The sequence below is a fragment of the Mycena indigotica genome (assembly GCF_014461135.1).
Source record: "Mycena indigotica strain 171206Taipei chromosome Unknown Mind.scaff0017, whole genome shotgun sequence".
NCBI lineage: Eukaryota > Fungi > Basidiomycota > Agaricomycetes > Agaricales > Mycenaceae > Mycena > Mycena indigotica.
The window spans coordinates 779,118-806,997 of record NW_023503016.1 but is presented as its reverse complement, the minus strand read 5'-3'; the positions used below and the strand labels follow the sequence as shown (position 1 = coordinate 806,997).

The 27,880-nt window shown below is 51.4% G+C and overlaps 10 protein-coding genes across 10 annotated transcripts; 7 read left to right on the top strand and 3 right to left on the bottom strand.

Moving 5' to 3' along the window:
- Window positions 1-1,802: 1,802 nt before the first annotated feature.
- MIND_01393200 (uncharacterized protein) lies at window positions 1,803-2,211 on the bottom strand (the record flags this gene model as incomplete). The annotated part of the gene is made up of 2 exons (XM_037370343.1): window positions 1,803-2,094; window positions 2,142-2,211. The coding sequence occupies 2 exons, from the start codon at window positions 2,209-2,211 to the stop codon at window positions 1,838-1,840; spliced, it is 327 nt and encodes a 108-aa protein (XP_037213344.1). The 3' UTR covers window positions 1,803-1,837.
- Window positions 2,212-2,658: 447 nt separating this feature from the next.
- On the top strand, window positions 2,659-4,286 carry MIND_01393100 (Aldehyde dehydrogenase; the record flags this gene model as incomplete). Its single annotated transcript, XM_037370342.1, has 4 exons — window positions 2,659-2,725; window positions 2,772-2,822; window positions 2,869-3,502; window positions 3,557-4,286. The coding sequence occupies 4 exons, from the start codon at window positions 2,659-2,661 to the stop codon at window positions 4,284-4,286; spliced, it is 1,482 nt and encodes a 493-aa protein (XP_037213343.1).
- A 217-nt stretch (window positions 4,287-4,503) lies between these two features.
- Window positions 4,504-4,917, top strand: MIND_01393000 (uncharacterized protein; the record flags this gene model as incomplete). The annotated part of the gene is made up of 2 exons (XM_037370341.1): window positions 4,504-4,677; window positions 4,726-4,917. The coding sequence occupies 2 exons, from the start codon at window positions 4,504-4,506 to the stop codon at window positions 4,915-4,917; spliced, it is 366 nt and encodes a 121-aa protein (XP_037213342.1).
- Window positions 4,918-5,397: 480 nt separating this feature from the next.
- Window positions 5,398-7,324, top strand: MIND_01392900 (Altered inheritance of mitochondria protein 9, mitochondrial; the record flags this gene model as incomplete). Its single annotated transcript, XM_037370340.1, has 4 exons — window positions 5,398-5,564; window positions 5,610-6,220; window positions 6,274-7,200; window positions 7,248-7,324. 4 exons carry the CDS (start codon window positions 5,398-5,400, stop codon window positions 7,322-7,324), a joined length of 1,782 nt encoding a protein of 593 aa, XP_037213341.1.
- Window positions 7,325-7,504: 180 nt separating this feature from the next.
- On the top strand, window positions 7,505-8,904 carry MIND_01392800 (BTB domain-containing protein; the record flags this gene model as incomplete). Its single annotated transcript, XM_037370339.1, has 5 exons — window positions 7,505-7,573; window positions 7,632-7,819; window positions 7,869-8,281; window positions 8,335-8,583; window positions 8,639-8,904. The coding sequence occupies 5 exons, from the start codon at window positions 7,505-7,507 to the stop codon at window positions 8,902-8,904; spliced, it is 1,185 nt and encodes a 394-aa protein (XP_037213340.1).
- Window positions 8,905-9,597: 693 nt separating this feature from the next.
- MIND_01392700 (uncharacterized protein) lies at window positions 9,598-11,175 on the top strand (the record flags this gene model as incomplete). Its single annotated transcript, XM_037370338.1, has 9 exons — window positions 9,598-9,622; window positions 9,671-9,742; window positions 9,794-9,873; window positions 9,923-10,011; window positions 10,056-10,158; window positions 10,214-10,289; window positions 10,340-10,596; window positions 10,648-10,887; window positions 10,942-11,175. The coding sequence occupies 9 exons, from the start codon at window positions 9,598-9,600 to the stop codon at window positions 11,173-11,175; spliced, it is 1,176 nt and encodes a 391-aa protein (XP_037213339.1).
- Window positions 11,176-15,576: 4,401 nt separating this feature from the next.
- Window positions 15,577-17,124, bottom strand: MIND_01392500 (uncharacterized protein; the record flags this gene model as incomplete). The annotated part of the gene is made up of 13 exons (XM_037370337.1): window positions 15,577-15,708; window positions 15,759-15,825; window positions 15,878-15,902; window positions 15,954-15,989; window positions 16,039-16,060; window positions 16,108-16,135; window positions 16,183-16,201; window positions 16,250-16,290; window positions 16,337-16,601; window positions 16,651-16,799; window positions 16,850-16,863; window positions 16,910-17,022; window positions 17,076-17,124. 13 exons carry the CDS (start codon window positions 17,122-17,124, stop codon window positions 15,577-15,579), a joined length of 960 nt encoding a protein of 319 aa, XP_037213338.1.
- A 1,437-nt stretch (window positions 17,125-18,561) lies between these two features.
- On the top strand, window positions 18,562-18,976 carry MIND_01392400 (uncharacterized protein; the record flags this gene model as incomplete). The annotated part of the gene is made up of 3 exons (XM_037370336.1): window positions 18,562-18,587; window positions 18,639-18,732; window positions 18,785-18,976. 3 exons carry the CDS (start codon window positions 18,562-18,564, stop codon window positions 18,974-18,976), a joined length of 312 nt encoding a protein of 103 aa, XP_037213337.1.
- A 392-nt stretch (window positions 18,977-19,368) lies between these two features.
- MIND_01392300 (Initiator tRNA phosphoribosyl transferase) lies at window positions 19,369-20,937 on the bottom strand (the record flags this gene model as incomplete). The annotated part of the gene is made up of 5 exons (XM_037370335.1): window positions 19,369-20,004; window positions 20,049-20,475; window positions 20,520-20,644; window positions 20,700-20,743; window positions 20,790-20,937. The coding sequence occupies 5 exons, from the start codon at window positions 20,935-20,937 to the stop codon at window positions 19,369-19,371; spliced, it is 1,380 nt and encodes a 459-aa protein (XP_037213336.1).
- A 3,693-nt stretch (window positions 20,938-24,630) lies between these two features.
- MIND_01392100 (Glycoside hydrolase family 31 protein) lies at window positions 24,631-26,382 on the top strand (the record flags this gene model as incomplete). Its single annotated transcript, XM_037370334.1, has 1 exon — window positions 24,631-26,382. One exon carries the CDS (start codon window positions 24,631-24,633, stop codon window positions 26,380-26,382), a length of 1,752 nt encoding a protein of 583 aa, XP_037213335.1.
- Between the last annotated feature and the right edge of the window lie 1,498 nt (window positions 26,383-27,880).

Genomic DNA, 27,880 nt, shown 5'->3' with positions numbered 1-27,880 from the left:
CGGTGCCAAGCACCATGCCATTCTTCAGATCGCCGTAGAGGACAGAGCGAAGGCGCTGGGGGTCGAGGAACGGACGGCGGTCGACAAAGACCATGTTTGAGACAAGGGCAAAGTCGCCTTCGAAAGCGTGGTTCAGCCAGATGTTGGCGGGCGAGTTGGAGGTCACGCCGTTGAAAAACAGCGTGGAGTGGGCGGGTGATGTGGGGAAGGACACGACAAGGGGTGCGTCGGAAGTATGGGTGGAGATGTTGAATTTACCGCCCTCGCCAGAGGCAGCGGAGGTGAACAGGTTGATGACTGCTTCGAGTGGACTGTCCGGAAGAATGAGGGAAAGGTCGGAGTGTTTGCTAGAGAACATACGCGTTTCGGGTCTGTACAACGAGTTCCGTGGTTTGAAAAATGTTGATGCTGTGAAGATTGACGGTCGCATCAATTGGCGCGTTGGATGTTATGAGACTCAGATGAGTGGACGCGTCGAATTTGCCCTCGATGGGCGCGTTAGATGTAATTAGCGTTGCATTTCGCGCAAACAGCTGTGGAAAACTAAGACTCTGAAAACTCATCGTGAAGATTACGTACGTCGCCTAGTATGGGTTGGTTCTTGCTTTCAAGATGTAGATGATCAAATTCAATAACATTCCGAAGGGCATTGAGGGTATGCGTGAACGAGGGAAGCCGGGTCTCCAGATTGTACACCGGTAGCAAGGAACCACGAGGAGTCGTGGGGAGATATAGAGTAATGTCGAACTCGAGTTTGTCGTTTGCTTGTTGTCTGTCAAAGGGTGCGGGAGTCTAATCAGCTGCTCAATATAGTGTCCCGGGCTTCTTCGCAAAGACTTACGAAAATACCGAGACCAGTACCGTGGACAGCGGAGGTCTTGCGTTCCATCCAGCACACATTTGCCCGATTGCGAACCTCCGATGAGTGAAACCGGGCCGTCAGAATGATATGAGGGTGGTCGTCGCTGGACGCGATGGCCTCAAAACGCCCGCTAGCATGGGCTCCTTGTGAAACGAGAAACATAAGTGTCGTGGGGTCTGGAAAGCGGAATCGGGCGGTCGACTCGTAAACAAATTCTGCATTGGGAGGCAGCCTTGTAGAGTTTGACCATGATGCCGGTTGTATGCATTGGCCAATGTGGGCATCTGGGGTTACTGGTACAATGGGTCTTTCATGTCCATGCTGCATATTATACGATAAGCTCAGTTGTAGCTTTGACTACGAGAACACTCACAGGCTCGCTGTTTTCGGGATGATGGATGGTTGTATGGTCGTCTTCTGTGGCCCTTATAGCGTGAAGGAGCAAGATAAACAAAAAACCGTTCAGTATGACTGAGATAAAGACAAGAATTCGCCGTTGTCGCCTCCTGCGTTTATGAAGCAGCGATTTTCGACGCGAAAGGAGTGGTGTTAAGGGTGTGGGAGGCGGAGAAGAATCTTGATAAGAGATATAGGGAGGCGGCATCGGGTATAAACCAGATTCAAAGAAAACAGGGAGGCTAGCAGCGGCACCAGGCTCACGATTCAGACGCGTTGAAGCTGAAGCCTCTGTGTCTGAAGCGCTCTTGGGTGTGTCAGGTTCGAGGATGATCATGGTGGGGAGTGAAGGACTGCGGACGCGTTATTTGGGGCATTGAAATGGTGTCGGAAGAACGCGTGCTCGTCATTGCCGAGTCACAAAAACATTTTTGCCGCCGGCCATCAGATTTTCAACAATGTCATTGACGCTGACAAACTGCTCTCTCAACCTTCCATCATCATGATCATGGTAGGAACAACAACACGAGTGAGAAGGGCTCCTAGTTGAAGAGCTATCGGTAGCGATGCTGGCACTGGCTAACAGTGTACCGGGAGAAGGCGCAGCGCGGAAAGCAGGACAGATAGGAGCCGGAGGAAGTGGTGTGGGGAATCCAGGTGTCTGCAAAAGTATCTGTTTGCTTTCGGGCACCAAGATGCATTCCGTATTGGGTTGTCGGGAATTCGAGGGAGAGTTGTCATGACATAGGCCAACATTCTTTGAGAGTCGTCGCTGCCGCTGTATCTTCTCTTTGCAAAGTTTATCTTGCTTCCATAGCGTTGGGGAGGGTTGGGGCCTTTCTCTTCGTCAGATAGTGAATATAATAACGGCGGTAGGTCGTACCAAGGGCACTCCTCGATGCAAAGAGGGTACCAAGGAGGCATTCTCTGACGTTGAGCAAACCCCGTCTCATTGTGGTCGGAAGCAAGGCTTCTTTACCAGTTTTTACGTTTATCCGTCGATTCGAAGCCTTGTTAATGGCTTGACATGGCTAAAGCCTAATAGCGCCAGAATCAAGATTTAAGCTGGTATAGACAGCGCGGTTGCTCGATACAACCACAGAGCATGACTGGTTCAAGTTGGAATGGCCACAGATTTGAAGTCCAAGACGACGAGCCCACGGCCACGTGACCTCCGCAGCAACGTTGACCTGCTATTGACCTGCTACTCCTTAGGACCTTTAACGCAGCCAAGGCGTCGTGACGAGCAATCACTCCTGGTTGCTACACAAATCGAACGGGCCGTCGTTTGTGAGGCGCTATCAAGCATGTCGAGTCTTCGAGTAAGGCTTCGAATCGACGGTTAAACGTAAAAAAGTGGGCAAGGAAGCCTTCGCCTTACCGTCTTACTTCCGACCACGATGAAGCGGGGCTTTCTCAACTCCAAGCCAGCAAAAGAGCGCCCTGTTGCCTCGACAAATAACTCGGGTGTGTTCTGCCTCCATTGCTATGTTCACGTTTTGACGAAAGAAAGGTCTCGACCCTGTGCCCACTCAATTTCCCTATGCAGCGCTCGATAAGCCAGGTCTGTCGACTTCATATCCAAGCGCTTGTTGTTAATATCTTCACAGTTGAAATTCCCAAAGGCTACGAAACACCACTCAATATTTTGCTCAACGGATCTAAGATGGAACTTCCGCCGGATTCTTTCGCTTACGTCTGGACCACTCTCCCCGGGATACAGCTGCGCGACGAACCCCAGACAGAATGTGTGTTGCTGCCCGAGAGCAAAGATATCATTTTGAAGACACCGGGGTTCCCTAAACCACTTCCGCCGATGCCCACCTGTCCTGCTTTTCGTGTTGCGCGTTCTCCTGGCAAAGGAATGGGTCTCTTCAGCACCCGCAACATCAAACAAGGCGAAATTATCCTTTATGAGCGCCCACTCTTGATCACACCGGCAGCCGTTCGGGCCACTGCTCCTGAGCATTTTTCGCCGGCTCAGGTGGTTCAGCACTCGCTGAACACGTTCGAGCGTATTGCAGAAGTGTCCGTGAATCGAATGACAGAAGAACGGCAGGCCGCATTCATGAGTCTCCATAACTGCCATATGACGGATGGATCGGGGCCGATAGTTGGCAGAATTAGGACAAATGGGTTCGGTCTCCCGGGTCTTCAGCCTGGAGCACAACCCAAAACGGAGATGGAGTTCAGAATGGGGGCGTATTCCGTGATTTGCGAGAATATATCGCGTCTCAATCACAGGTAGGTTTCATTTTCCGAGTTTCTGTTTTTCATTGGTTGATTCCTTCCTCCCAGTTGCGCTCCAAACACCGCTTTTTCCCTTGACAAAGCGATGCTAGCCTATCGGCTTTATGCCGTTCGTGATATTGCTGAAGGAGAAGAGCTGACATTGCAGTATGTCGACGTGTTATGCAGCAAAACGCAACGACAAGAAGCACTCAAACCATACGATGTCACTTGCGCGTGTTCTGTCTGCACCGACCCAACCACAGAAAGCGATAAACGTCGTTCCATGATCGGCAGCTTCATCCCAACCATCTCAGCATGGGCTGCCAATCGACAATTGCCCGACGACTGGCTGATTAAAAAGTCAACCGAGGTGCTTGACCTCATCGAAAAAGAAGGCTTGGAGTACTTTGAATTGTACTGCATTGCGACCCATACGATTATGGAAGCCTATATCTGCCTGGGGGACAGCGAGAACGCGAGTAAATGGGCGGAACGCGTAATCCGCCAGCCCTGGTCAGAAGAGTACAACGATCAACATGAGGTTGAGGAGCTGCTGGACCCAGAGAGCCCTGCCTACGCGAAACACGGCCTGTGGCGGATGCGTGTCGACGAGAATCCGATTGGCGAATTGGGCGCGATGTTCAAGATGATGGGGGAGATTTGTGGCCCGGAGGGAATGAAGATGATGGACAATGGTGGTGGGATGTTCATGATGCTGCCAAACCAGAACGCTTCTCCGGAAACTCTCAAGAAGATTGCGGACGCTATGGTGAAGTATGGGCAGCCTTCCGGCTGAGCGCTGAGGTTCTTGTCAAGTGTTAGTCATCTTGATGTCATCGTACACGCTCACATGATGTACTCCACCCGCGCATCGTCATCGGTGCACGCTCCGAACTACGCAATCGATGATGTATTTGCCTCCAGAGCCGGTATATAAGGGACGAAGCGTGCGGTTACAGATAACAAACACATCCACATCCACTCGAACCACAACCACTTTCACAACTTGAAACATGTCTTCCGATAACTCTACCTACAAGTGCGTTATTTCCCTTCCCCGTTGTGTTGGTATCTTATCCTTCCTTGCAGCAAGACCACTGGTCAATACCACTCGACCAAGGGCAACATCGTTGAGGCGATTGGCAATGCCACAGGTCTCGAATCATGGCAAAAGTCTGGAAAGGCATGTTTACCTCTAATTTTGGTTACTTCTCCAAGTTTTAATGCGCTTGCAGGAGGAGCACGCTGCCGGTGAAGCCGAATATAAAGCCGCGCAGGCCCACGAATACGTAGAGGGCGCCACGGACCGTATGCACGGCAAGGGCGAGGCTGTCTGGGGAGCCATGACTGGCGACAAGACACAGCAGGCCAAAGGCAACCTCCGGCATGATAAGGGTGAAGCCCAACAAGAAATAAACAAACCCTGAGCATGATACGTATAAATATTGGCATATTGTATCCACTTACCAGTAATTGTATTGCTATGTAAACTGCATTGGTCAAGTTTTGCACACTGGCATCATGAGTGCAGTGAGGCCCAAATGTCAGTATTGAGAACTTCGACATTATCCAAACGAACGCATTCCGCCAGGCCAAGCTCGAAAACGAGGCCCATTATTCATGCTACAATGGCGATTGACAAGTGACAAAGGATAGCGAGGGACTGGGAGTTGGTTAAATATATATCGTTTCGCTATCTCGCTGTCAAATGCCACGTGATCGTGCAGTGACTCCCACTAGTTTTGCCGTCATGTTGGTTGCGACTCCTGTGAGTCCACCTCGGAGAGTTCGTTCATTTGCTGATGAAAAACACCAAAGGCAATAAACTGAACGTGGCGTAATTCAGAACTCCAAGCATCGACGCCTGAGTCAGACTATTTCAAGTATCACTTGGGGCAGCCTGAGCCATGTTCGGCGTGGTGGCGCGGAGCGTCCGAGGTTCAAGCATGCGATACTCGGGTTTGAAGCTATGTAATTTGTGCCGAGGCATTTACCCCTCCAACCGCCAACAACACTCGTCTTCATCTCAGGTTGCCAACTCGGACCTGTTTGACTATACTGAAGGGCGTTGGCTGTGAGTGAGCAATATCCTTACATGGACCATCAGCTCATAAACCAGTTTTAATGATGCTCTTCGCCTGGCGGAGCGCAAGCGTGTTTTTAATGTCCGTGGTCTGCTCAAATCCGCTGCAAGCTCTGTCCAACGCACTCCCGATGATGTTCAAGACATCCGAAAGCTTGCTGAGGGTGGCTACAACCGCGTTTTGCTCATCACTATGCGCGACGGCTTCAAAATGGTCGCGAGGATTCCGTACCCCATTTCTCTCCCTCGCTACTTCATGGTCGCAAGCGAGGTCGCGACCATGGACTACCTTCGGACGCAGGGCATTCCCACCCCTCAAGTTTACGGCTACTCGCCCACCACTGAAAATGAAGCGGAGACTGAATACATCTTAATGGAATTCGTCGAGGGTAGCGATTTGGGCTCCTTTTGGTCGACACTCTCGGAACCACAGATTTCTTCGGTTACTCGTCAGATTGCGAAGCTGGAGGCGACTATGATGTCGCTCGAATTTCCCGCGGGTGGTGGCCTTTATTATACGAAGGATCTTGAGGCTGTATCCGCATCTGGCGTGCCGTTGGAGGGAACATCCTTCTCCGTTGGACCTGACATACGCGCGACCATGTGGAAAGGCAAACGCCCGACGCTTGCGCAAGATGTAGGACCCTGTGAGGCAATCAACTCGCTTCAGTTATTACTTGCGCCTGACTAGAAACCATAGACCTCACGGCCGAAGCCTCATTGCTGGGAAGGGCAACCAATGAACTTGCATTTGTGGAGCGTTTTGGTCAGCCTCTTTTGCCCTTTCGACGTTGGAGACGGGAGGCATATGGATACCAAAAGCAGGATCCTTCAGACTACATTCAAAACCTGCAACGCTATCTACTTGTTGCGCCATTCCTTCTCCCCCCCGAGCCTGCTAGCACGCGCTTTGGGATCCGGCATCTTGACCTCAAATCCTACAATATTATCGTGTCTCAGTCTGACGACGGCACTCTGACCATCAAGAGCTTGATTGATTGGCATCACGTCCCGATATTGCCTCAATTTCTTCTTGCTGGTGTCCCTCCCCAATTCCAGAATCACGATGACCCCGTTTGGGATGAGCCGTCGCTACCAGCCAACATCGAATTGATGGATGAAATGGAGCGCAACGCTGAACACGAGCTCTACCGTCACCGCCTTGTCCATTACCATTACATTGCCAACGCTGCGGTGCACAACGAGCCGCACTTCAACCTGATCGTCCAATCGTTTGGCCAGAGAAATACGCTCTGCCGCTCCCTTTTTGTGCATTCATCGCGCAACTGGGAGGGGGACACCAACGAGTTTAAGACGGCGCTGATGCAAGTAGTAGAAGACTGGGATGTGTTAACGGGGAACACAAGCCCGTGTCCGATTAGCTTCGAGGCTGATGATGTTCGCGCGACGATGGAGGTGGCTGAATACCTTAAGGTCGCTGAGCTGGCGCAAAAGCAGCTCGAGCAGGTGCTTGGCGATGGCTGGGTGCCAGCAAATCGGTATGAAGAGCTTGTGGCACACGCGAAGAAGGTTAAGGATCTAGTTCTAAATTCAGAGGATGTGAAGGACGATTCATATGTGAGGGAAGCGCTGAATGTGCATTGGCCTTACGATGATATGGACGAGAGTGAGTACCAGTAGTAGCATAGGTTTAAATCTCAACTCAACCAGTAGTAAGTGAGGCGTGTGTCGGCGAAGCGGAGAAGAAGACAGTTACCAACACGTGTTCCGACTTACGGCGGGATTTCTGATGTTTTGCGTCGTTTTTGATGCCTCGATGTTCGCCTACGCCACCAAGATCACAGTGAGGTTCACTTCGAACATGCCAACTACACGTGTTGGGGGGGTATATAGCCCAGGGCTAGCTTTCCACGTCTCCCTCCCCCCCTTCTTGCGCTACCGCAGTCCCTTTCCACCTCCCTCCCGCGTGTATGTCGACGCTGATGAGCCTTCAACGTTTCGAGGACTATTATCTACCCGGCGGTGACCTCTACTGCATTGTCAGCCATTCCTGGTCTTTTCTTAGCACCGTTACTGATACCGAAATGATTCATCAAGGCAGAGAACAAGATCTTCCGGGTTCATCGTTATTTCTTCCAACGGGAATCATCCTACTTCAAGGCTCAGCTAGCGCAGCCAGCGACGCCCGGCGCGTCCAAGCTCGGTACATCGGACGACAGTGCGATATTATTGGAGGGTGTTCGGAGCGAAGCTTTCTCCAAGCTGCTATGGGTGTTCTATAATCCGTGAGTGCTCCACTTTTGCGCAATCATGCTGAGCAACTTTGGTGGGCAGTAAATACTCGCTCTACGACGCAACGGTTGAAGACTGGTCTACCATTCTCGAGCTTGCGGACAAATGGGGCTTCGTTGAGGTGAAGAACCTCTGTGTTCGCCAACTCGAGAAACTGGAGATGCTGGATGTCGACCGCATTGTGCTCTACCACGACTTCCATGTCGACGAGAGGTTCCTTGTCCCACGCTACGTTGCCCTGTGTGAGCGGCCAGAGCTGTTGACGGTGGAAGAGGGTCTTCGACTGGGAATGCACACGGTGATAGCCCTCACTCGGGCCCGTGAATGCGCCAGAAACAGTGCCTCGAGCGGAATGCGAAGCCCCTCTCCCGCGTCAATGAGCGAGAAGGAGCTCACGGACATCATCCTGGACCACTTCAACATCAGGGACGACGACGAATCCACCAAACCGACAGGTGCAATCGGTGTTTCTCTACCTCCTCTTGTCGCACTCACGCCTGAGTCGCAGAAGAGCCCCCCAAAACCACCACCACCACCACCACCGCCCCCACCACCACCGCAACAACAACCACAACAACCGCCGATCCCTTCAAGACCGACGATATCAATGCCTTATTTGGGTTTGGTCCAAAGCCCGAGCCAAACGGGAAGCCCAGCGACACTGGCGATTCCGCCACCGGGGACAAGACATCTGGAGGAGGTGCAACTGGCACAGAAACAGACACCCCAAACACCCCTACCACCACCGGAAATTCTGGTCCCGGAAAAAAAAATAAAGCAGGGAAAGGGAAAAGCGGTCAGTGAAGATGCAGGGAGCGACGAGGACAGTGGTTACGGGAGCGAGGCGGTCAAGGCAACGACAGTCTTCTATTCAGACGCTGGAGATGAAAATGAGTTTACGAATAGTTACGAGGTAAAAGTCGACGCCCATGCGATAGACCATTCGGCCCAGAAACTTCAAGTCGTCGTTGAGGAGACCTCTGCCCTTCCGTCCCCAGTCCATCCCACCAAATCCCGGGCCGTACTGATCCCTTCATCTGAGGATGAAGGTGGTGAAGACGCTTTCTTTGACCTTTGACTCTAATGTCGTTGCTCGCGTCTTGCATTCTCTAGTTCTTCCGCAATCTAAATAAATAGACTTAAGAGTTAAATATTGAAATGGGAAACAGCACAAACTTTATCGAGATACTCTTCGGACATATTTATTGCGTGCTTTTGCTTGTTTGCCCACAGAATCTCCCTCCACGATACGGGCTCATAGCGATGCGACTGGTCTTCAATAGCACCAAGTGGCCGAGGAGTGGCTAGTCTCTTTAAGCGGGCAAGATCGGCTTCTGAGAGCTGTTCGCCAGACCGAAGTTGCTTGACGGCAGACTCGAGAACGGAAATACGGGCCTCTGTGCGATTCCTTTCTGCCGCAGTTGTTTTCAACTTGACGTAGTAAAAGAACGACGCGTTGGCAAGGAGCATTGCATGAAAGACGGGGCGTCGGTGGCCAGAGAAAGGCATGATGACGTGAAGTCACGTGGTAACTCCCTTTGCTTTTTCCGTCGTTCTCCGTTCAGCCTCAATGCTGAATGCATTCTTTGTCCGATGGCACTTCAGCAAACAAAGGAGCGCTACGATGTTGAGACAAAGACACGGGATATCATACATAAGCCGCCTGGGTCGATGCGACCTTTGCTGACCTTCACTTGTTCTTTGCACAACCTGGTGTTGTGCCGCTTTACTCCTCAAGCTTAACATTAGACTGCTCGGACTCTTTTCGAAGATGGGGAGGCAATCCTATGAGACCAGTATGTCCTCCCATTATCACCTATATGATCGACATCTCTTGCTGCTAGAGACTCTCCTCGCTATTACGAATCTCACTCGGTTGGCCGACGAGCTCCGTGTCCAGCAGCTTGTCGACGAGGGTGAGCTCTTTTTGTGACCTTTTTTCTTCGGTCGTTATCCAACGTTTGCAGTCGAGAGGATCACGGACGCACTTGGAGAGAAACGTGGACCCTATATCCTTCACGTAGTCCCCAGGGTTCTTGCTCAGCTGGTGAAAATTTACTCCGAACTCCCTTAGGTTGATGCTAATCTCTCTTCAGAGCAGGCGCCGGCTCATAACGGTCAAACGTCCCCACCAGTCGGTAGTGTTGGACCATCGAATTCAGCTGACTGCATCGGGAATCAAGAGGTTTGCTATGCCGCATGTCGTCCTATTTCATGCTGACTATGCAGATTCCGAATGGTCGAAAACCTTACTCGTGGGGAGGACATCTCAAAACACGTCAAGACCGTCAAAGCGATGCTTCAACCCGCAGACCAATCCACCAAAAGGGTGGTAAGTCTGTCTTCCAACTGCATATCATAGTAATCTCACGCTCGTTCAATTATAGCTGCAGGAGACCAACCAAACTTTGGCGGAGACGATTGAAGATCAACAGAACACTATCATGAGTTACAAGCAGAAAGGCATGTACTACACCAATATTCTGCCTATAACCGCTTACGATTCTCGATAGACAAAGAGCGACTCCTCCGAGGCGATTTCTATGCTTCTCCGACACGTACAACAATCTCTCCGCTACGCAAAGCAGTCTCAATGCCCGCGGCGGCGTATGATTCTCCAAGACGATCTCCAGCACTTCTCTTCGGTGGTTTGGGTCACGGAGGGTCTTGGCCCACACCTCCTCAGTCACCAACACGCAATCCTGTTGACTTCATGCCTATTGATGAGGTGGAAGAAGAAGACGATGGTGACGTTCCAATGGATGACATTGTTCGACTTTTCTCTCAAGAAAAGCGGGACCAAGCTCACATATGTCTGCAGATTCAACCCGATTTTTCGGTTGCGGCTCAGAATGACAAGGTGGAAATGAGCTATATGGAGACTTGTCGCGAGCTTGAGCATTACAAGCGAGAATGGCAGGCAGCCATGGAAAAAATAGCTCAACAGGACATCCGACTCGATGAAGCGAAAGATAATATCGACACTCTTGGCGGCCTACTGACGCAGCGCAGTGACAACCTTCGCGTCACTAACGAGATTCTCGCTGCTCGGGAGGATGATGTATGTACCCAACCATCCGTTTCATGTCCTACGGTTTCCCTGACTCGAGTCCAGGTTGATCGTCTGAGTGCCGAGAATGAAGAATTGCAACAAGACATTGAGGATGCAGAGCGTGTCAATCAAATGCTGAGTCTCGACTGGGCCGACGCGACAATCCAAGTCAAGGAATCACAGGACAAGATTGCGGAGTTGGAGCGTAAAATCATCCAGCTGGAAGAGGACAAGAAGAACAAGATTCGTCTACTTAGTGCGAATTTCGATGAGATCCTCAGGGCTCAAATGGCGTAAAATAGTGTTTTCTTGTACTTCTCTTTTACTGTACTTATTTGGAGGTCTAATCTTGGGTCTAATCAGAGACGATTTTTTGGCTGGTTGGTCTTGTGGCACGTGCGCGTCGTCCCCTCCCTCTCTCTCTCATCACCACCAACGACAATGCTCAAACAGTTGGAAAGGGGAAAGGACTAAATAAAACTGGGCATTGGTATGTCGTTTTCCTCGTTTTCTGGCTACGATGTTATAGTAAAAGGGTCGACTCCCTCTCCTCCAACCCTGTCCACGCCCCTCAGAACCGCTCCCCATTCCACTTGCTTGTTGGCGACGGCCGAGCCCCGCAAAGCGTCCAAGTTCTCTATGCATCGCTAGAGCCCTCCGCGATGCATCGTAAGGCTGGACCGACATTCCAAACGACTTTTTCCTCGCATTTGCGGGGTTGGCAGTCCTTCCCAAGGCTCATGGCCGGTACTGCAAAGGCAGAGTCGCACACCGATGCCAAATGCGTCGTTTCCGCCCCGCCGAGCCCACACGGATGGTGTTTACTCTACTCTGTGTTGGGTGGTCCCGGACGTGGTTTTTTTCTTTTCATCAGGCGGCATATTCTTGCACGTTCTAAGCGTCCGAGCGCAAGGTCAATGCTCGTTGGCGTGTGGTTACTTGCGAAGACGGCTGGTTCGCTGTCGCTGCAGTGGACAGTTGGGTTGGCTGGGGCCGAGGAGTGTAGGGTTGAAGTGGGGGGAGATATGAGATCACTTCAAGTCTGCTTTTCTGCAGCGCTGAGCCTTTCTTCTTTTCCATTCTACATCTACTTCTTCGAAGAGCTGGGCTGATTTATTTGTGCTTAGATGTCGAGTTGGTCGTTGCCAAAATTATTCCTGGTGACCCCAGATTTCCGTAAAATTTCGGTCTGCTTGCTCGGTTCCTGTATTGTACCTCCACCTGCGAATGCCATAGAACCCATTCATTAGCCCGAGCTGATTGAGGAACCAACGAGGAACAAACTCCAACAAAGTCAACTCCAGAATTGGATGCATTGTTGCCATGGCGAAAAGCACCGGTTATCAGGTCCACACAAGCTCGTAGATCTGCCACACCGACGTCGGGGCTCACGTTTACTTGACGGTTCTTTTTCTCTTCCCTCTTCGACCCTGTAATTCTAATTGCACTCGCGAGCGAGTGTGTCCGCTCTCTTTTCGACGTGGTGTCTGGTCTTCGTTCCAAACTGCTACCCTCGTACTAGAAGATGGCGGTCAACCGCCCCGGCATATCTCTCTACCTCTGGCTGCTCATACTCGCAGTCCACTCGAAACTGGCCTTCGCATCACCCACGCTTTCCCCCCTCCCCCCCCTCCTTTACGATAAACAACATCACAGGCACTCCTCAAGTCTTTGACTCGAATGACAACATCGTCAAACAGGGTGCAGCCACCGACGGGAGTGGCTCCAACTTCGACCTGCCCGCACTCATTTGGATTGGCTTTACACTTGCCATTGGAGCACCCATGGCCATTGCGGGCATCCGGGGTTGGCGTTTGACGACGGGGGCAGCTATTGGTGTCTCTTCAGCCGCGCTGACGTTTGTGGCCATTATCAACTCGGTGAACGATTCAGGGCTGGCAGACATGTGAGTTTCTATATCATGATGTTGCTCGTTTTATTCAAATTTGGGCAGCTTCTTGACCGCGATAATTCTAGTTATCTTCTTCATTGGGTTTGCCATCGGAGTCTTTGAGTTTGCGCGTTTGGGAGGAATCGCAGCAATTGGGCTGGCAGGTGGTGCTGCTTTTGGCATTCGCGTCGTTCTCCTTCGACCAGGATTGCTCATTTCTTCGACGCAACTCTACGCGCTGAACTGGGCCATCATTGGCGTGTGTGCGATCGGAGGAGGCTTGGCCCTCATCTGGTTCCAGCGTTACGCACTCGTGCGTGTTTTTCTTACCTTAGCCAACCGTTTATCTGAGATTTGAACAGCTCTTCGGTTGTGCTTCGATTGGGACCTTTCTAACTGGACTGGGGGTCGATTTCTTCTTGGAGAAACAAACGGGTCTGAGCCTTGGCTTGCGATTCCTTCTCGACCGCAACGACTCTCACGTAGTGGTGAGTGGGATTTTTGGCTCCACAGACAGCTGACGGAGGGTCTAGTTCTTCCTCAACCATCCATATACTGCCCCGCTACGCACCCGCATCATTCTCATCGCATCATTGGCCCTAATGTGTGTTGCCCTTTTCCAGCTCAAACGAGAGCTAATCCGTCGCAGCCCCATCCTCGCAGTCATTCAGCACCGCGTTTTCAAGGACCCATTCACCCGCCGACCAATCGAGTCGGACGACGCCCTTGCAATCAACTTCCCCACTGACGGTGTCGCGCCGGAGACAAAACGCGCTACGTTTTTTGTGACGCTGTGGGACGGTGCGAGGCGAGACCCAGAGAAGGTCAATCGATTCAGTGTCTGAGCAAACTTTCACGAAATCCGCCTGCTGGCGAACGAATACCACATTTGCATTTTCCTTTGTCCTTAGCTTTGTACATACCATCGTTTTATACGAGCAGAGATACCATACCAATTGTAGAGCTGTAAACGCATGTACATTGTCTCCTACCTTGGAGAACAACAAGGACATTTTTGGAATAATTTTCTGGTAGACGGGCAGTTTGATTCAAAAGTTGATCGCCTGATCTCTTGTTTCCAACCATTGTTGCTTGAATGTCGATCGATGCGCGCAACGTTCATGACTGCGTACTTCTCCCTCGACTTGATGATATGCGCTCTAAACTCGAGGCGGACACACAATGAGACCACGCGGCAGGCAAAGAAGCTTAGGCTCGAAGAAGCACGATACTTTGTTGGGCCTCTTATGGATATGTAAGGTCCTCCCTTCTTGCTTCCACGACCACCATGAAGCGTGGTTTTCTCAAGTCATCCACACCGAAAATTGAAGCTCCCAAGGGTCCTAAAAAGACGGCGAACACAGAATCAGAGCCCCAGCCGTTGGTCCGAGCGCCGTATGGTAAAGTAGATAAGACAGGTTTGAATCGGTTTTCGCTATGGTCCGCTGCTTATCATCGTTCAGTTTACGTCCCGAAAGGATTTGAGGCCAAGCTGGCGCTGGGAGAGATTGTGCGGGGGAAAGACAACGTTGATGATCCTCGTCGACCGAATTACATCTGGACCACGATGCCCCCTAACACGGCTGGCCCTACAACGGAATGTCTCTTTGTTCCAGGCACAAAAGAGCTGTTCCTCAAGATACAAGGGTTCCCCAAACCGCTTCCTACGCCTCCCGCCAGCCCAGCTTTCCGAGTCGCGCCGTCCCCTGGCAAAGGGCTGGGTTTATTCAGCACTCGAGCATTCAAGCAAGGCGATATGATACTCTGTGAAAGGCCACTGCTCTTTACGCCCGCCGGCATCCCTGTCCATACCCCAGCAAGCTTTTCTCAGGCGCAGTTTATTCAGCATTCCCTCAACGAACTCGAGCGTTTTTGCGAAGTTGCCGTGCGTCGTATGGAAGCAGGGCGCCGCGAGGCATTTGAGAACCTTCACAATAGCCATACTGATGATGGTTCGGGTCCGATTCTTGGCAGGTGGGGGTTTTCCGACTATATATTTTCCTTCTTCTGACGGTGTTCAACTTGAAGGATCCGCACTAATGGTATTGGTATCGGACGACTACAGCCCACCGTACAAACTGCGGCAGGAATGTATTCCGCGATCTCTGACATGATCTCGCGACTCAATCACAGGTTGGTGCAGTCCATTCGTTTCCATGTTGTTCAACTTCAAGTTCCCAATCCGTTGTTCGCCAAACTCTCAGCCAAAATTCGACCGCGCATCGTTTTCCCTTAAACTCTATGCTGTCCGCGACATCGCAGCCGGGGAGGAGCTCACGTTCCAATACATCATCACAACGGCCAGCAAAGACCAACGCAACGAAGGTCTGAAACCCTATGGTTTTGTCTGTGATTGCCCAACTTGCACGACCGCCTCGCCACAAAGCGACACTCGTCGCGAAGCCATCGCCAAATACATACCCTTCGTTGGGAGCTGGGTCAGAAAGCGCGAGCTACCAGACGACTGGCTCATCAAGAAGTCGACCGTCCTGCTCAGTTTGATCGAACAAGAGCAGCTACAACATGTCGACCATTATTATCTGGCCGCAGACGCGATATTTGAGTCGTATATTTGTCTCGGAGATGCACGGAAAGCAAGTGAGTGGGCGGCGCGGATCAAACAGTGCCCGTGGTCGGAGTTTAACGGGTACTCCGACGAGACACTGGATGCTTTGATGGATCCCAACAGCCCGGAGTACAGAAAACATCGGCTTTGGCGCGCGCGCGGTTAACTAGGCATCTTATTTCTTGTACAAAAAACCAACTCAAGACCCAGAAATGAAAGTGCTACCAGTACACCATTGAATCTAGACAAGCTCCTCTGAGTCCCACAGCTTCCTCACCCCACTGTCCTCGAGTCGGTCACGATGCACATGCGTCTTGGTTTCGACTTGGACATGGAACATCTCGTGGTCCTCCATTCGGGAGCCGGCGTGACTCTGTTTTGCGATCAGCTCTGCAGATTGGATATGACAAGTATGGGACTCACGAATTGCGGCGCCGAGGCTGGAAGCGTTATGTTTGGTATCTCTCTCAAAGCAGCGCGAGAATTAAGACTGCATTGATCTCTCTGAGTCACAAGTCTCCAGCACATATACTGAAACACACCTGGCCAAAAGGGAGTTGGAAAAGACTAGTTTCTACGTGAGCTTCAAGTTGCGAACTTGGGAGGAATTCGACGTACGGCGCGACTTGATGATAAACACCGCCAGCCAGATGACTATGTGCTTTGTTAGCCTCTTCAGCGCAGAGCAAGACGAAATTCTGACAAGATTTTTGCATTGTTTCATACTGCAGAGGTCGTCAAGAGGGAATTTCTGCACAAGGAATTCGCTTACAAATATCAGGATGAGAACGCTGCATAAACTAGAAAAGCGGTCAGCTGGCAGCAGCAAGATGGGACCCGCTTATACCTAGTCGCCACGCCGGTCTCTGTTTCATTGCACTGAGAACTTGGAGGACAGGGGATTGCAAGCTCACCGATGGTCCATGTGATCACCTGGTCTATAATAGCGGAGGTGCTGGATACGTTGATGAGCACAGACTTGGTAGTAAACTTGAGATTACGTTGCAGTTCCGCGACGACGATTGCCGGCCAGGAGGATTACCAATGCCGCCGAGATGCTTAGATCGGTAACGACACTGAGGATTGCACTGGCGAGGATGTCCCAGCCCCACTCTTCTTCCGCGTGTGCCCACGTCCCTAGTTTGAAGCTGGCGATGGTGAACGCGGTTGTGCCCATGAAGTAGATAAAGGGAAGGACAGCAAGGATGGCGGGGACATAGACCCTCTTCGACAGTTGGTGAATGCGGTAGATGAAGAACAGTTCAACTGAGTTCTGTTTAGCTGCGTGGAAGGGTGCAGAACGATGTCGGCCTACCGAGGGTGGTAATGGCCCCAGTAAGGATAAACGAGACGAGGAGAGGAGGCAGCGCGCTCTGCAGAGCATGTTTCTTGTCTCCGTAGTCTGTTATAGTGTAGAAATACACCACATAGCCAACAAGACCAGTTTGTGTGGCTTCTAAGATCCTGGTCCAAATTATTGACTTCGTTCGTTACATCGGCATCCGGCTACGTACCAGACGAAAGCAACCTGTTGGAGTGAGTTTCACATCCTTTTTGAGAGCGGACGTACTCACCATTAAGCGAATCCATGGCGCATCTTCCGGGAACCGGGTGTAGTAAATGTACACCTGTGTCGTAGTGATGCCGAAAAGTAAGTAAGACAAAAGAGTGCCGATTTGAAGTGCGCCTAGTTGGTCATTACTCGCTGGAGCATCTCAAAGTCCGAGATTTTGGACTGACCCAGTGTGTTGTTGATGACGCTTTGGGGCGGAAGCGTAACGAGGTCCATGGTGCCGCAGTTGAAATGTCGAAAGGCCAAGTAACCCAGTTAAATACTTTAGGCAACTGTTCCCTTGCACATCTGCCAGCGCAAAGAATCGCCATCGGCTCTTCCGACTCGTCGACCATGAAAAAATGTGAAGGCCGTGGAGACCTCGCATTCATTCAAACTTGGGCTAAGTTTGGAAGTGATCGGCTAGCGCGACGTAAGATGGCTTCGGTACGAATACTCTCCGTAAATAAATGGTTTACTGGTGGGACTGGTGTTAGACAAGTTTACGAGCTGGGTAAGCTTGTAGAGCATACCGCACGCCCTTAGCATGACACAGTTCATATTTTGAAGCTCATATCTGCGCCAGCACTTGCTTGAACTTGTACCAGTGGCCTTTAAACCTCGCTGGTCACCACTCTCCTTGCGACTCTCACACGACTGACCGGGTTGTCCTGTTGCTCCTCGGGCGGCAAAGCTTGGCGATAGCGTTCCTATGGAGGGAAGCTTCAGATGCATGGCGGCGTGGAACCGACATCCATGGAAGTCTATGACCGAAGTCCGAGCGTCACTGGGATCAAGAGGTGATCAGAAGAACGTCATACAATGAATGGCGGTCAATGCCAGCCACAACGTTGATTGGTAGCAAAGTGGAGGCGGATGAGCGACGAGCCCAGAAAGTGTTGATGAATACTGGTCTTCCGCGAAAATTTTTTCCATGTAGGGAGCGACGATGCACAAGAAGTTCGGGCGTTGCGTGATTCTGGAGCTTGACCGGAAAGAATATACGAGGGCACAATTGGTTGTCGGCGGTTGGGTGCAACGTTCACATGCTGTGACAAATTAACGTGCACTGTGACCACCTCCATCACTAACTAGTCGCATCCATCCAGGATCATCCTAGGCCTGTGGTCAACGCTCCACAGTAAAATCCACCGCTTCGCTTACTATACAAGTCCTATCTGCAAGCTTCCTACGACAGCTGTAATTGTTTTAATTGATACTGTCTGCGTCTTCTTTCACTCCACGACGCGACTTTTGGCTCTAAAATCTCGAAGCTGCTGCCGCTTACTCAGAGAATAACACCCTTTAAATTACTGGACACTGTCCGCCAATCCCTCCGGAGTCCATACCAGGTTGTTCCCCTCAACTGTAGACACTAAGTACTAACTTTGCGTATAGGCAGCCAACTTGAAGAGATGGCAAGCGAGAATATTCCCGATGGTTGGGGCAAAGTCGTCCTCATCTCACTCCGCACTTCCAGCCAAGAAATAGTTAACTCCAAGCCAAATATTCAGTGATCACGAAGTAACGCGCCCACGTGATATACTCCACACGTATCGTCATTGGTGCCGACTCCAAGCTACGCAATCTATGATGTATTTGCATCCGCAGAGGGTATATAAGGGACAAAGCGAGCGCCCACAGACAACAAACACACTCACATCCTCTGATAACATGTCTTCTGATAACTCCACCTACAAGTCAGTCCCATTCACCCCCACATCGCGTTCTCATACTAACTTTCATCGCAGCAAGACCACTGGTCAATACCACTCGACCAAGGGTAACGTCGTTGAGGCGATTGGCAATGTCACGGGTCTTGAATCATGGCAGAAGTCTGGCAAGGCATGTTACCTCTAGCCGGCTCAGATTTCTTCTTGTTTTAACACACCCGCAGGAGGAGCACGCCGCCGGTGAAGCCGAGTATAAAGCTGCCCAAGCCCATGAATACGTAGAAGGTGCCACCGACCGTATGCACGGCAAGGGCGAGGCCGTTTGGGGAGCCGTGACTGGCGACAAGACGCAGCAGGCCAAGGGAAACCTCCGGCATGATAAGGGTGAAGCCCAACAAGAAATAAACAAACCCTGAGCATGACACACATAAATAATAGCACATTGTATTAACTTGACGATAATGTATTACTAGTGAGTAGCTAATGGTTGCAAGATCTTGCACCTATTGGATCTATAAAAGGCTTTTAAGGTCAAAGGCCGAGGGACAAATCTTCAGAAGCTGAGCCAGAGAATTTGTCCGACGGGCGCACTGTATTTACCCTTTTGATGAAATCTTAGCCCACTTCATTGTTTGCGAAAAGAACAATCAAGAGCTGAGCTCATATTAAACAACGGAGCATAAGCAATTAATCCAAGAGGTAAATGTTTTGTAGAGGCCAAATAAACGGCGCCTCCGAGTCCTGTTTGGCAATGGAAGTTAGCGTGGTTGCCTGTGTTGTGGATCAGTGCTTGCTGTTCTGCAAGTTGTCATGGATCCGAGACACTTGAATCCTGCGATAGCATGGGGACCGTGTAAGCGCCCGACATCAAAAACTCGTTCACGCGCTTCAAAGTTGCACGCGATGGATTCGCCTCGGGCCTGCTCGCGACGATCCACTCTAGCCGCGTTCGGAGAGCGGCCTTGGTGACTGTATTGTCCGAGGCCAGCTTTCCCGCGTCGTCAAATAGCAGACCCAGTGTCACCAACGCCAATCCAACGCTGACATCTCTGCCATCGTCGCATACGAAGCAGACCCGACGGCCCAGCCGCAGGTGGTGGGTAGCAAAAGAGGTCGAGCGAGGGAGGAGAGAGGGCAGGACGGAATCGGAGCGTGATTTTCTGGTGTTGCAGGTGATTGGGAGGTACAGGACTCGCGGAAGCGGCTGTTCTGCACGGTCGACACCGACAACAACGTAGGCGACGTCTTCTTCGAAAACATTGATATCTGCAGCTGCTGCAAGCAGTAGAAGTGACCCAGCATGTTGGATTGGTGTGGGTCCGTGGAAGATGCCGGGCGAGGGCTTGTGGCCGGAAACGAGTCGCGCGACTAACGATGGCAGGTCTGCACGCTCGGCACCCAAAAGCGCTGTCCGATGTTGCCAAAAAAGCTCTGGGGTCAAGCCCTAAGATTTGTCTGAGGCCATTCCAGTTCAACAATAAGACACACCATTCCCCAGAGTTCGTGGTCGTCTCCGGCACCTTGAATATATGAAAAGCCATGCGCCCGTCTCCCTATAGACCCTTCAGCGCTTGCACTGGCACATATTATCGGTATGCAATCTTGCGGGGGGTGTGGAAACGCGGAATGGGCTGGCGTGACCCAGATCGGACGAAGTGGTCGAGGAAGGTCAGGTAGCGAGTAAGAGGAGCAAGCTAGTTCTCGTGCCCACTCGTCTAGTCGTGAAGTGATTTGGGCGGCCTCTTGTGTGGGAATTGAGGGCGGAGTGTGCAGGGAGGTATCCCAGCTCGATGAGCCTGGAGCTGAACGGCGGATAAGCAGAGCACGGTTGAGCACGGCACACCAAATCGGCACGGTCTTGGACAATGCATCAGGGAAGCGCTTTCCTGCTCTTGTCGAGTCAACGAGAATCAATCTAATCATCGGCCAATGAGAGACAAATCCAGCCGTCTCACGCACCCTTTGCCTCCATTCTCTGCGGCAACAGGCAGAAGGTGGAGATTTGGACGTCTCAGACTGAATCGCCACGCGTTATAGTGCCCATCGGTGGACTTGAAGTAGCCGCCCTTCACTTCGCCAGTTGCCTTTGATGACAAGTTTGGTCGATGCTAATGTAGATTCAAAAAGAGGCATTCGCACTCTGATGTCTGGGTCCGTATACCACGCGCCGCAGCGAAGGTTTGCTGCAAGAGTTAGAAATTAGAACATTCCGACCAGAGCAAAACCAACGCAAAATGGGGATGTCGCAGTAAGCTTTGTGCATGTCGTTAACAAACGATATGTCCAGTTCTATAGATTTCAGGCGGTTGTATAAGTCAAGCGATTCTTTGCGGAGTTGCTTCAATGCTTCTCGGTCGTCGGACTCATGGTTGAACATGGCCAAGAGTGGAGATCAGATTTGCGGCATCAGAATTTGGTGGTGACGAAAAATAACTCTGCGTGGGTCAGTCTTCCAAAACCTAGCTTCAGGTTGTTTAGTGAACTCTTTGAGACATAAGAATGCATGTATGGCCTAATTCATGGCCACCATTCAGCGACGACAAAAGATTTGATCTGTAACGTGTCACTCCAGTTCTTTCTCTCTCTCTTAGTTCGAGGATGCTACCGTGGACCCTGCTTGGGGTCCTGTCGGTCCTCGCAACGCTCCCGAGCGCGTTAGCAGTCAAGGCACACGACTTCAAGACATGCTCGCAGGCGGGATTTTGTCGCCGTGGTCGGGCTCTTTTCGCTCGCGCTGCTGAATCCAAATCTTGGAAGTCCCCTTACTCAGTCGACATCCCCTCCATTTCCATTTCGCCTAGTCAAGCGGTTTTTACTGCTGGAGTCAAGTCGTCTCTCTACCCCGACATCCAATTCAGCCTCGAGCTACGTGTCCACGATGATGGAGTTGTGCGCGTTAGAATGGATGAGATCAATGGCCTGAGGAAGCGATACGACGAGGCGGCTTCGTGGGCACTCATTGCAGAGCCAACAGTCAGTCAAGACATAAAATGGGTCGCTGGGAAAAAGGATATTCGCGCCAAGTATGACAACAACGAACTGGTCGTTGTGTTCGAACCATTGAAGGTGTCTTTACTCCGCAGTGGAAAAGAGCAGGTCGTGTTGAATGGCAATGGCTTATTGCACATGGAACATTTCAGGTCCAAAAACCCAGCGCCGACTGGAACTGAGGAGGCAGATCCAGAGGTTGAAGAAGGTGCAGAGGATGGTGAAGAGAAGGCCCAAGTCCTCCTCCAAGCCAAGGAGGAGGAGCCTGTCAACCCGCGCGCGTGGTTTGAGGGTGACAAACAAGATGACTGGTGGGAAGAGAGTTTCTCGTCGTGGACTGACACAAAACCCAAAGGTGTGTGGTGGTTCTACTACTTTCAATGTTTTTTGAACTTTTCCAAGGGCCTGAGTCTTTATCCATCGACATTTCCTTCCCAAATCACGCCACTATCTACGGTATTCCCCAGCATGCAACCACTCTCGCACTGCCTACCACTACTGGTGCCTCACCGACATTCACAGAGCCTTTCCGGCTGTGGAATTCAGATGTCTTTGAATATATCGCCTCGTCTCCAATGTCGCTATACGGCTCTATCCCCGTCTTGCACGCTCATTCTGCAGACTCTACCGTTGGCATCTTCCATGCTGTCGGCTCAGAGACATGGATTGACGTCTCCCACCCAACCGACAAGTCAACTCAGACCCATTGGATTTCCGAGTCCGGTATCTTGGACATTTTTTTGATGCCTGGCCCAACTCCAGACGAAATCTTCGGCCAATATACTCGCCTCACAGGAACTCCGGTTCTGCCTCCGCATTGGAGTCTTGGATATCACCAGTGTCGCTGGAACTACATCAGCACGGAGGATGTCAGGACAGTGCAGAAGCGCTTCGACGAGGAAGACATGCCTGTTGATGTCTTCTGGCTCGATATTGAGTACTCCGACGAGCACAAATATTTCATGTGGGAGGAAAAGAGTTTCCCCGACCCCGTAGAGATGACCAACGACGTTGCTGCTATTGAGCGCAAGGTTAGTGACTATCGCCAAACATTCAAACATTTTATTGATTTCCCTTTTCTAGATGGTGGTTATCATTGACCCTCACTTGAAGCGCACTTCCACATATCCCGTCTACCAAGAGGCTTCAAACAGGAACCTACTTGTCAAGCCTCCCAGCGGTGATGGCGAATACGAAGGCTGGTGCTGGTCTGGGAGCAGTTCATGGATCGACTTCTTCAACCCCAACGCTTGGGCTTGGTGGAAAGATCTTTTCAAGACCACATCCCTTCCAAGCGGCAGCTGGAGTTGGACAAAGAGTACTACAGATATTCATATCTGGAACGATATGAACGAGCCATCGGTATTCAACGGGCCGGAGATTTCCATGCCGCGAGACAACGTGCATTACAATGGCTGGGAACACCGCGATGTCCACAACATTAACGGGATGCTCTTCGTATGCCTTCTCTTCCTGCTCAATAGGGTTCATTTATCAATTGAGCTATTTTCAGTCAAACCATACTTGGCAAGCGGTTCATGAGCGGACCGACCCTCCGACCCGGCCATTTGTCTTAACGCGATCGTTTTTCGCGGGCTCTCAACGCTTTGGCGCGATGTGGACTGGTGACAATCTGGGTACATGGGAGCATATGGCGGTTGGAATCAAGATGGTGCTTGCGAATGGTATTGCTGGATTGAGTTTTGCGGGATGTGAGTATGCGACTTTTGTTTTGCATCATGGACTCATACCTGTTGACAGCTGATGTTGGAGGATTCTTCGGAAATCCCGAGCCAGACATGCTCGTGCGGTGGTACCAAGTCGGAATCTTCAATCCCTTCTTCCGAGCTCACGCTCACATCGACACGAAACGACGGGAGCCGTTCTTGCTTGATGAACCATACAAGGGCATGGTTAAAGATCTTCTGCGGCTACGGTATACGATGTTGCCTGTGTGGTATACCGCATTTAGAGAAACGAGTGTTACCGGTGTCCCGGTCCTCCGGTGAGTCTTCCCGCCCCCTCTTTTTCGTTGTCTGATTGCTCGTCAGACCACACTATGTTGTTTTCCCCAAGGACCCGAAGGGTTTCGCGATTGATGACCAATATTACATTGGCTCTTCCGGAATATTAGTCAAACCCATCACAGAGAACGACGTGACCCAAACAACGGTGTACCTTGCGGAAGATCAAGTCTACTACGACTATTTCTCGCATCATGTCTACCGTGGCGCTGCGAAGGGCAAGGAAATCACGGTCAAGGCTGAGCTCCATGAGGTGCCCGTGTTCATTCGTGGCGGGTCTGTTGTTCCGACCCGAGAGCGTCCACGGCGTTCATCTCCACTGATGAAGAACGACCCATTCACATTACGGGTCGCACTGAGCAAGTCGGGGAGTGCCTCGGGAGAGCTGTATCTCGATGATGGGGTCAGCTACTCGCATGAGAAGGGCGAGTTTGTTTGGCGGAAGTTCGACGCAGTTACGGAGAAGAAGGTCGTTCGCATCTCGTCAAAAGATTTGGGTGGGGAGCGGAAAGATAGGGCGGTTGATGGGGTGGCGTTGGCCACGTATCAAGTCGGAAATGGGTTTGCGAAGACGATTGGGCAGGTGAGGGTGGAGAAAGTTGTCGTGCTTGGGTTGAGCGGAAAGCCGACGGGTGTGAAAGTGGAGGGTAAAGAGTTAGTGTGGGAGTTTACTACCGGTGTTGCTTCGGGTGGAAAAGGTGAGGGCGTTGCGAGTGTGCTGAGCATCAAGGACCCGCGGGTGCTTGTCGTAGATGACTGGGACATTACAATCCAGCTATAAAATATTTTATTTGCGAGCAAGAGACGTTCACGAACAGGAGTCACGCGTGTGACCAACTCTCTTTCCACCCCGGCGTAGTCGTGGCGGAAACGCCGAAGCCACACCACCCCTTCTCCTCATTGTACTACTACACTCATTCGACTGTAACCCAACTCTGTCGGCCGGCAGGCGCGGTGGCTTGTGTAATTTGTTCGCTACCTCGCATTGCCTCGAGAAGCTGACTCACAATTGTTCTTTGCTCTAGCCTTGAGCAGCACCCATTCAAAGTCACCGCTCCATGCCGTTGCCGAAGACGACGACCTCCACCGACAATGACGATGGCTGGCAGAAGGTTTCAGGCGACTGGTGGCGAATCAAATACTCTGCGGTGTCGTGGACGTATTCACCAGAAGCCGGCGAGGAAGTCATTCCCATTCCCAAGCCCCGTTTCAGCAACGGGCTGTTTCTCTCGCAGCCTGTTGAGGAGAAGGGGCTCGAGGGAGACGATGAAGACAGCCAGAAGCTGAATGACCATCTGGTCGGCCTTAAAGGCGCGCTTGACGCACTTGAGCCGTACGAGATTGGCGTGGGGTTCTACTGGCCCGAGTCACCTCTAAACCGGGAACCGGAGAGTGAGATTGGGCCGGATAAAGCAAGGGTAGGGGGCCACGTTGTTGATGCGAAGGAGCAATGGGACGAGCTCGTCCAGGGCTTGACTGGTGGTCTGACCATCACCACCGCTGGGCAACACGAAATCGATTCGGATGATGAGTCGGCCTTGAGTGTCCACCGAAGTACATCTACCCACTCGAGTATGGATCTCACCGACTCTGATCGCTCTGTTTCGTCAATTCCTATGCCTTCCACTCCACGCGCAAGGAGAAACTACCCCAGCATCCAGGTCAAAACCGACTCGTCACCCAGCAGGAACTCTGATCGTTCCAGGCTCAATGCGGCTGCGAGCATATTTGTGCCTAGTCCTCCTAAGCCCAAACTTCCCCCCAGAGTGGAGCCGATCTCGTTCCCGACATTGAACAAATCATCTACTCCTCCCTTCAATGCCACATTTGTCTTCCCATCCCTCGATGTCCAAGTTCCGCCTGTCCCATCCGTTAAGATCACCAAGGATGAGCAAGGCTTCTATAGCGAGGCTGAGGCCCAGTCAACAACGGTTGTTCCCTCATTTTTGCAAGGCGCTTTTACTCCCAAGCAACGACGCACACCTTCGTCCAAGACTAGGGCCATAGTCGACAAGCTCAAATCGAGTGTTTCCCAGCAACAAGAACATGTATCACGGCCTCCCCAGATTCAACTCTCGTCGTTGGAGAAGCCCCGCTTATCGACTTCTGAACATGGTGGGGATGTTCATACACCACCTGCTGAAGAAGACTCAGAAGGCTGGATTGGGGGCGATGATGTTACTAAACCCACTCCGGGCAATCCCAAGACCAGACGGACCCGAGAACTCTTCCTTGCTCTCACTCGACGGCGCAGTAACTCCTCGCCAACGAAACCAACTTTAGTCGCTGACCCGCCTCTCAACGGTGACGAGAAATCTGCTCCTGTTACTGTTGCCATCCAACTTCCATCGCCTGCCTCGACTTCTTCATTAAACTCGAGTGACAATGATGGCTGGTTAGAGGGGTCTTCTACACCTGCGGTGGTTCACAAACCTCGCCCTCCAAAGAAAGCCAAACGGCCTTCCGCTTCCGGAATTGTACCTGGAGGAGTACAAGGTGCCAACGGTTTTATTCGGCCGAATCATCATCCACCAGCTTACTTCTACCCGCCCGCACAACCTGTCGCTGTGCCCGTCCCATATGCTGCCGCGTATATGCACCAGATGCAATTCCTGCAGATGCAACAGATGCAACAACATATGCGACGAATTTCCGCGCCGGTCGCTGTAGGTCGCTCGTCACGTGGGGCCAGCGTCGATTGGTCAGCCGCTAACCAGTTTGCGGTTCCAATCCCTGCCTATCCCATCCCAGTTGCCGTCCCCGTTCCACTGCACCATCCGCCACCCGTATACGTCCCACGCGCCTCTTGATAAAGGGCCGCGCGTCCTCATGATCCTCCTCTTTTTATGCTGCCGCTTTGCTTTCCTGCTCCTCGTCATAATATTTTTGGACTCGCCCTCGTAAAAGATAACGCACACACACAACCACCGACATGACAAACATATGGATTGTATCATCACCATTTTCCCCCTGTTTTTTTTCTTCTTTATCCGCTGCTGCCTGCTTAGTTATTCTCTACTCCCGATTCACGTTTGTTTCTTGGTTTATTTGCCATTATGATTCAGACTGGCTGGCGTGGCCTTTAAATTTTTGGTTCTATTGCCTGTACGGGTGTTGTGTTATCGTGTTTCTGTTGCTTGGGTTGTGGGATTCATATACAGATACTGGAACCCCCATTTAGCTGTTAAAACCTGAAAGCAAAACTTGACGGGAAAATCAGGGCTTCGTCCTGATTTAGCAGTCAACGCCCGACGCTTAAAATGGAAATTATTATGTAAGCTTTGTTGACCCGCATTAAGAAAAGGTCTGGGTGCAAAAGCAGCCGATAAAAAAAGGTGAACTGTCGATTGTTGTGTGATATAATGCTGTACTGTTACAAGATGATAGCAATACAAGTTAATTTTCCGCCGCAGAGGTGGCCTCCCGGCTTCGACGTTTAATTGGCCTCAAAAACAGTAACAGATGTCGATTCATCTTCGTCTTCACTGGAGGGCTCGACGACCGTGTTCGTTTCGGAGTCAAAGCTCCAATCTGAGTCCGTGCCACGCTCGTTGTCCGTGACATTGGATTGCTCGTGACGGACACCAGTGACTTCTGGTTCCACAACATCCAAAGTATTCATGGAGAGCGTAACATCTTCAGTCGAGGAGCCGGTTTGGATGCTCATGGCCTTGCCACCCTGTTAGAGTGGGTCAAGACAACGACAACAGGTAGAGGAAAAAAAACTCACAGTGGTGGCACGCTTGGTGGGATCGTAGCGTTGGGCATCCATGGCTGCGCAACGGGACTCGAGGAGTTCGCGGGTAAAAAGCATGGTGGTGAGTGGTTGTGTTCGGGATGGTGTGGTTGGAGAGTACTAGGGTGGGTCTGAGCCTCTGCGACCCTTTGCGCTTTTATATCACTGCAGCAGACCGGAGCGCTTGGATCGGAGGACATGGCGCGCATTGGATGGCGCTTTGACGCTACGTGGGCAAAGGCTTTGTCGCCACGCTTTGTTTGGGTGGGGAAAGCTAGAAGTATATAACAGTACGGCGAGTTTGGGACGAACCAGACACCCTCATCTTGCTTACCCGACCCCTGCTATCCATGGTGAGAGCTTTGTTGATGTGCAACGAGTGAGCTCATTTTCTTTCTTTCAGGCCCAACCATCCCACAGAGAGCGCCGCAAGCTCAAGAGACGATATGTTGTGCACCAGGGCCACATACATGGGAAGTTTGAAGAACACCCGCCGCTTGAAGCGGAGTCCTTGGAAGAACTACTTGAAGCCCCCAGAATGGTCACAGGTATCAAGATGTTAAGCCTGGAGA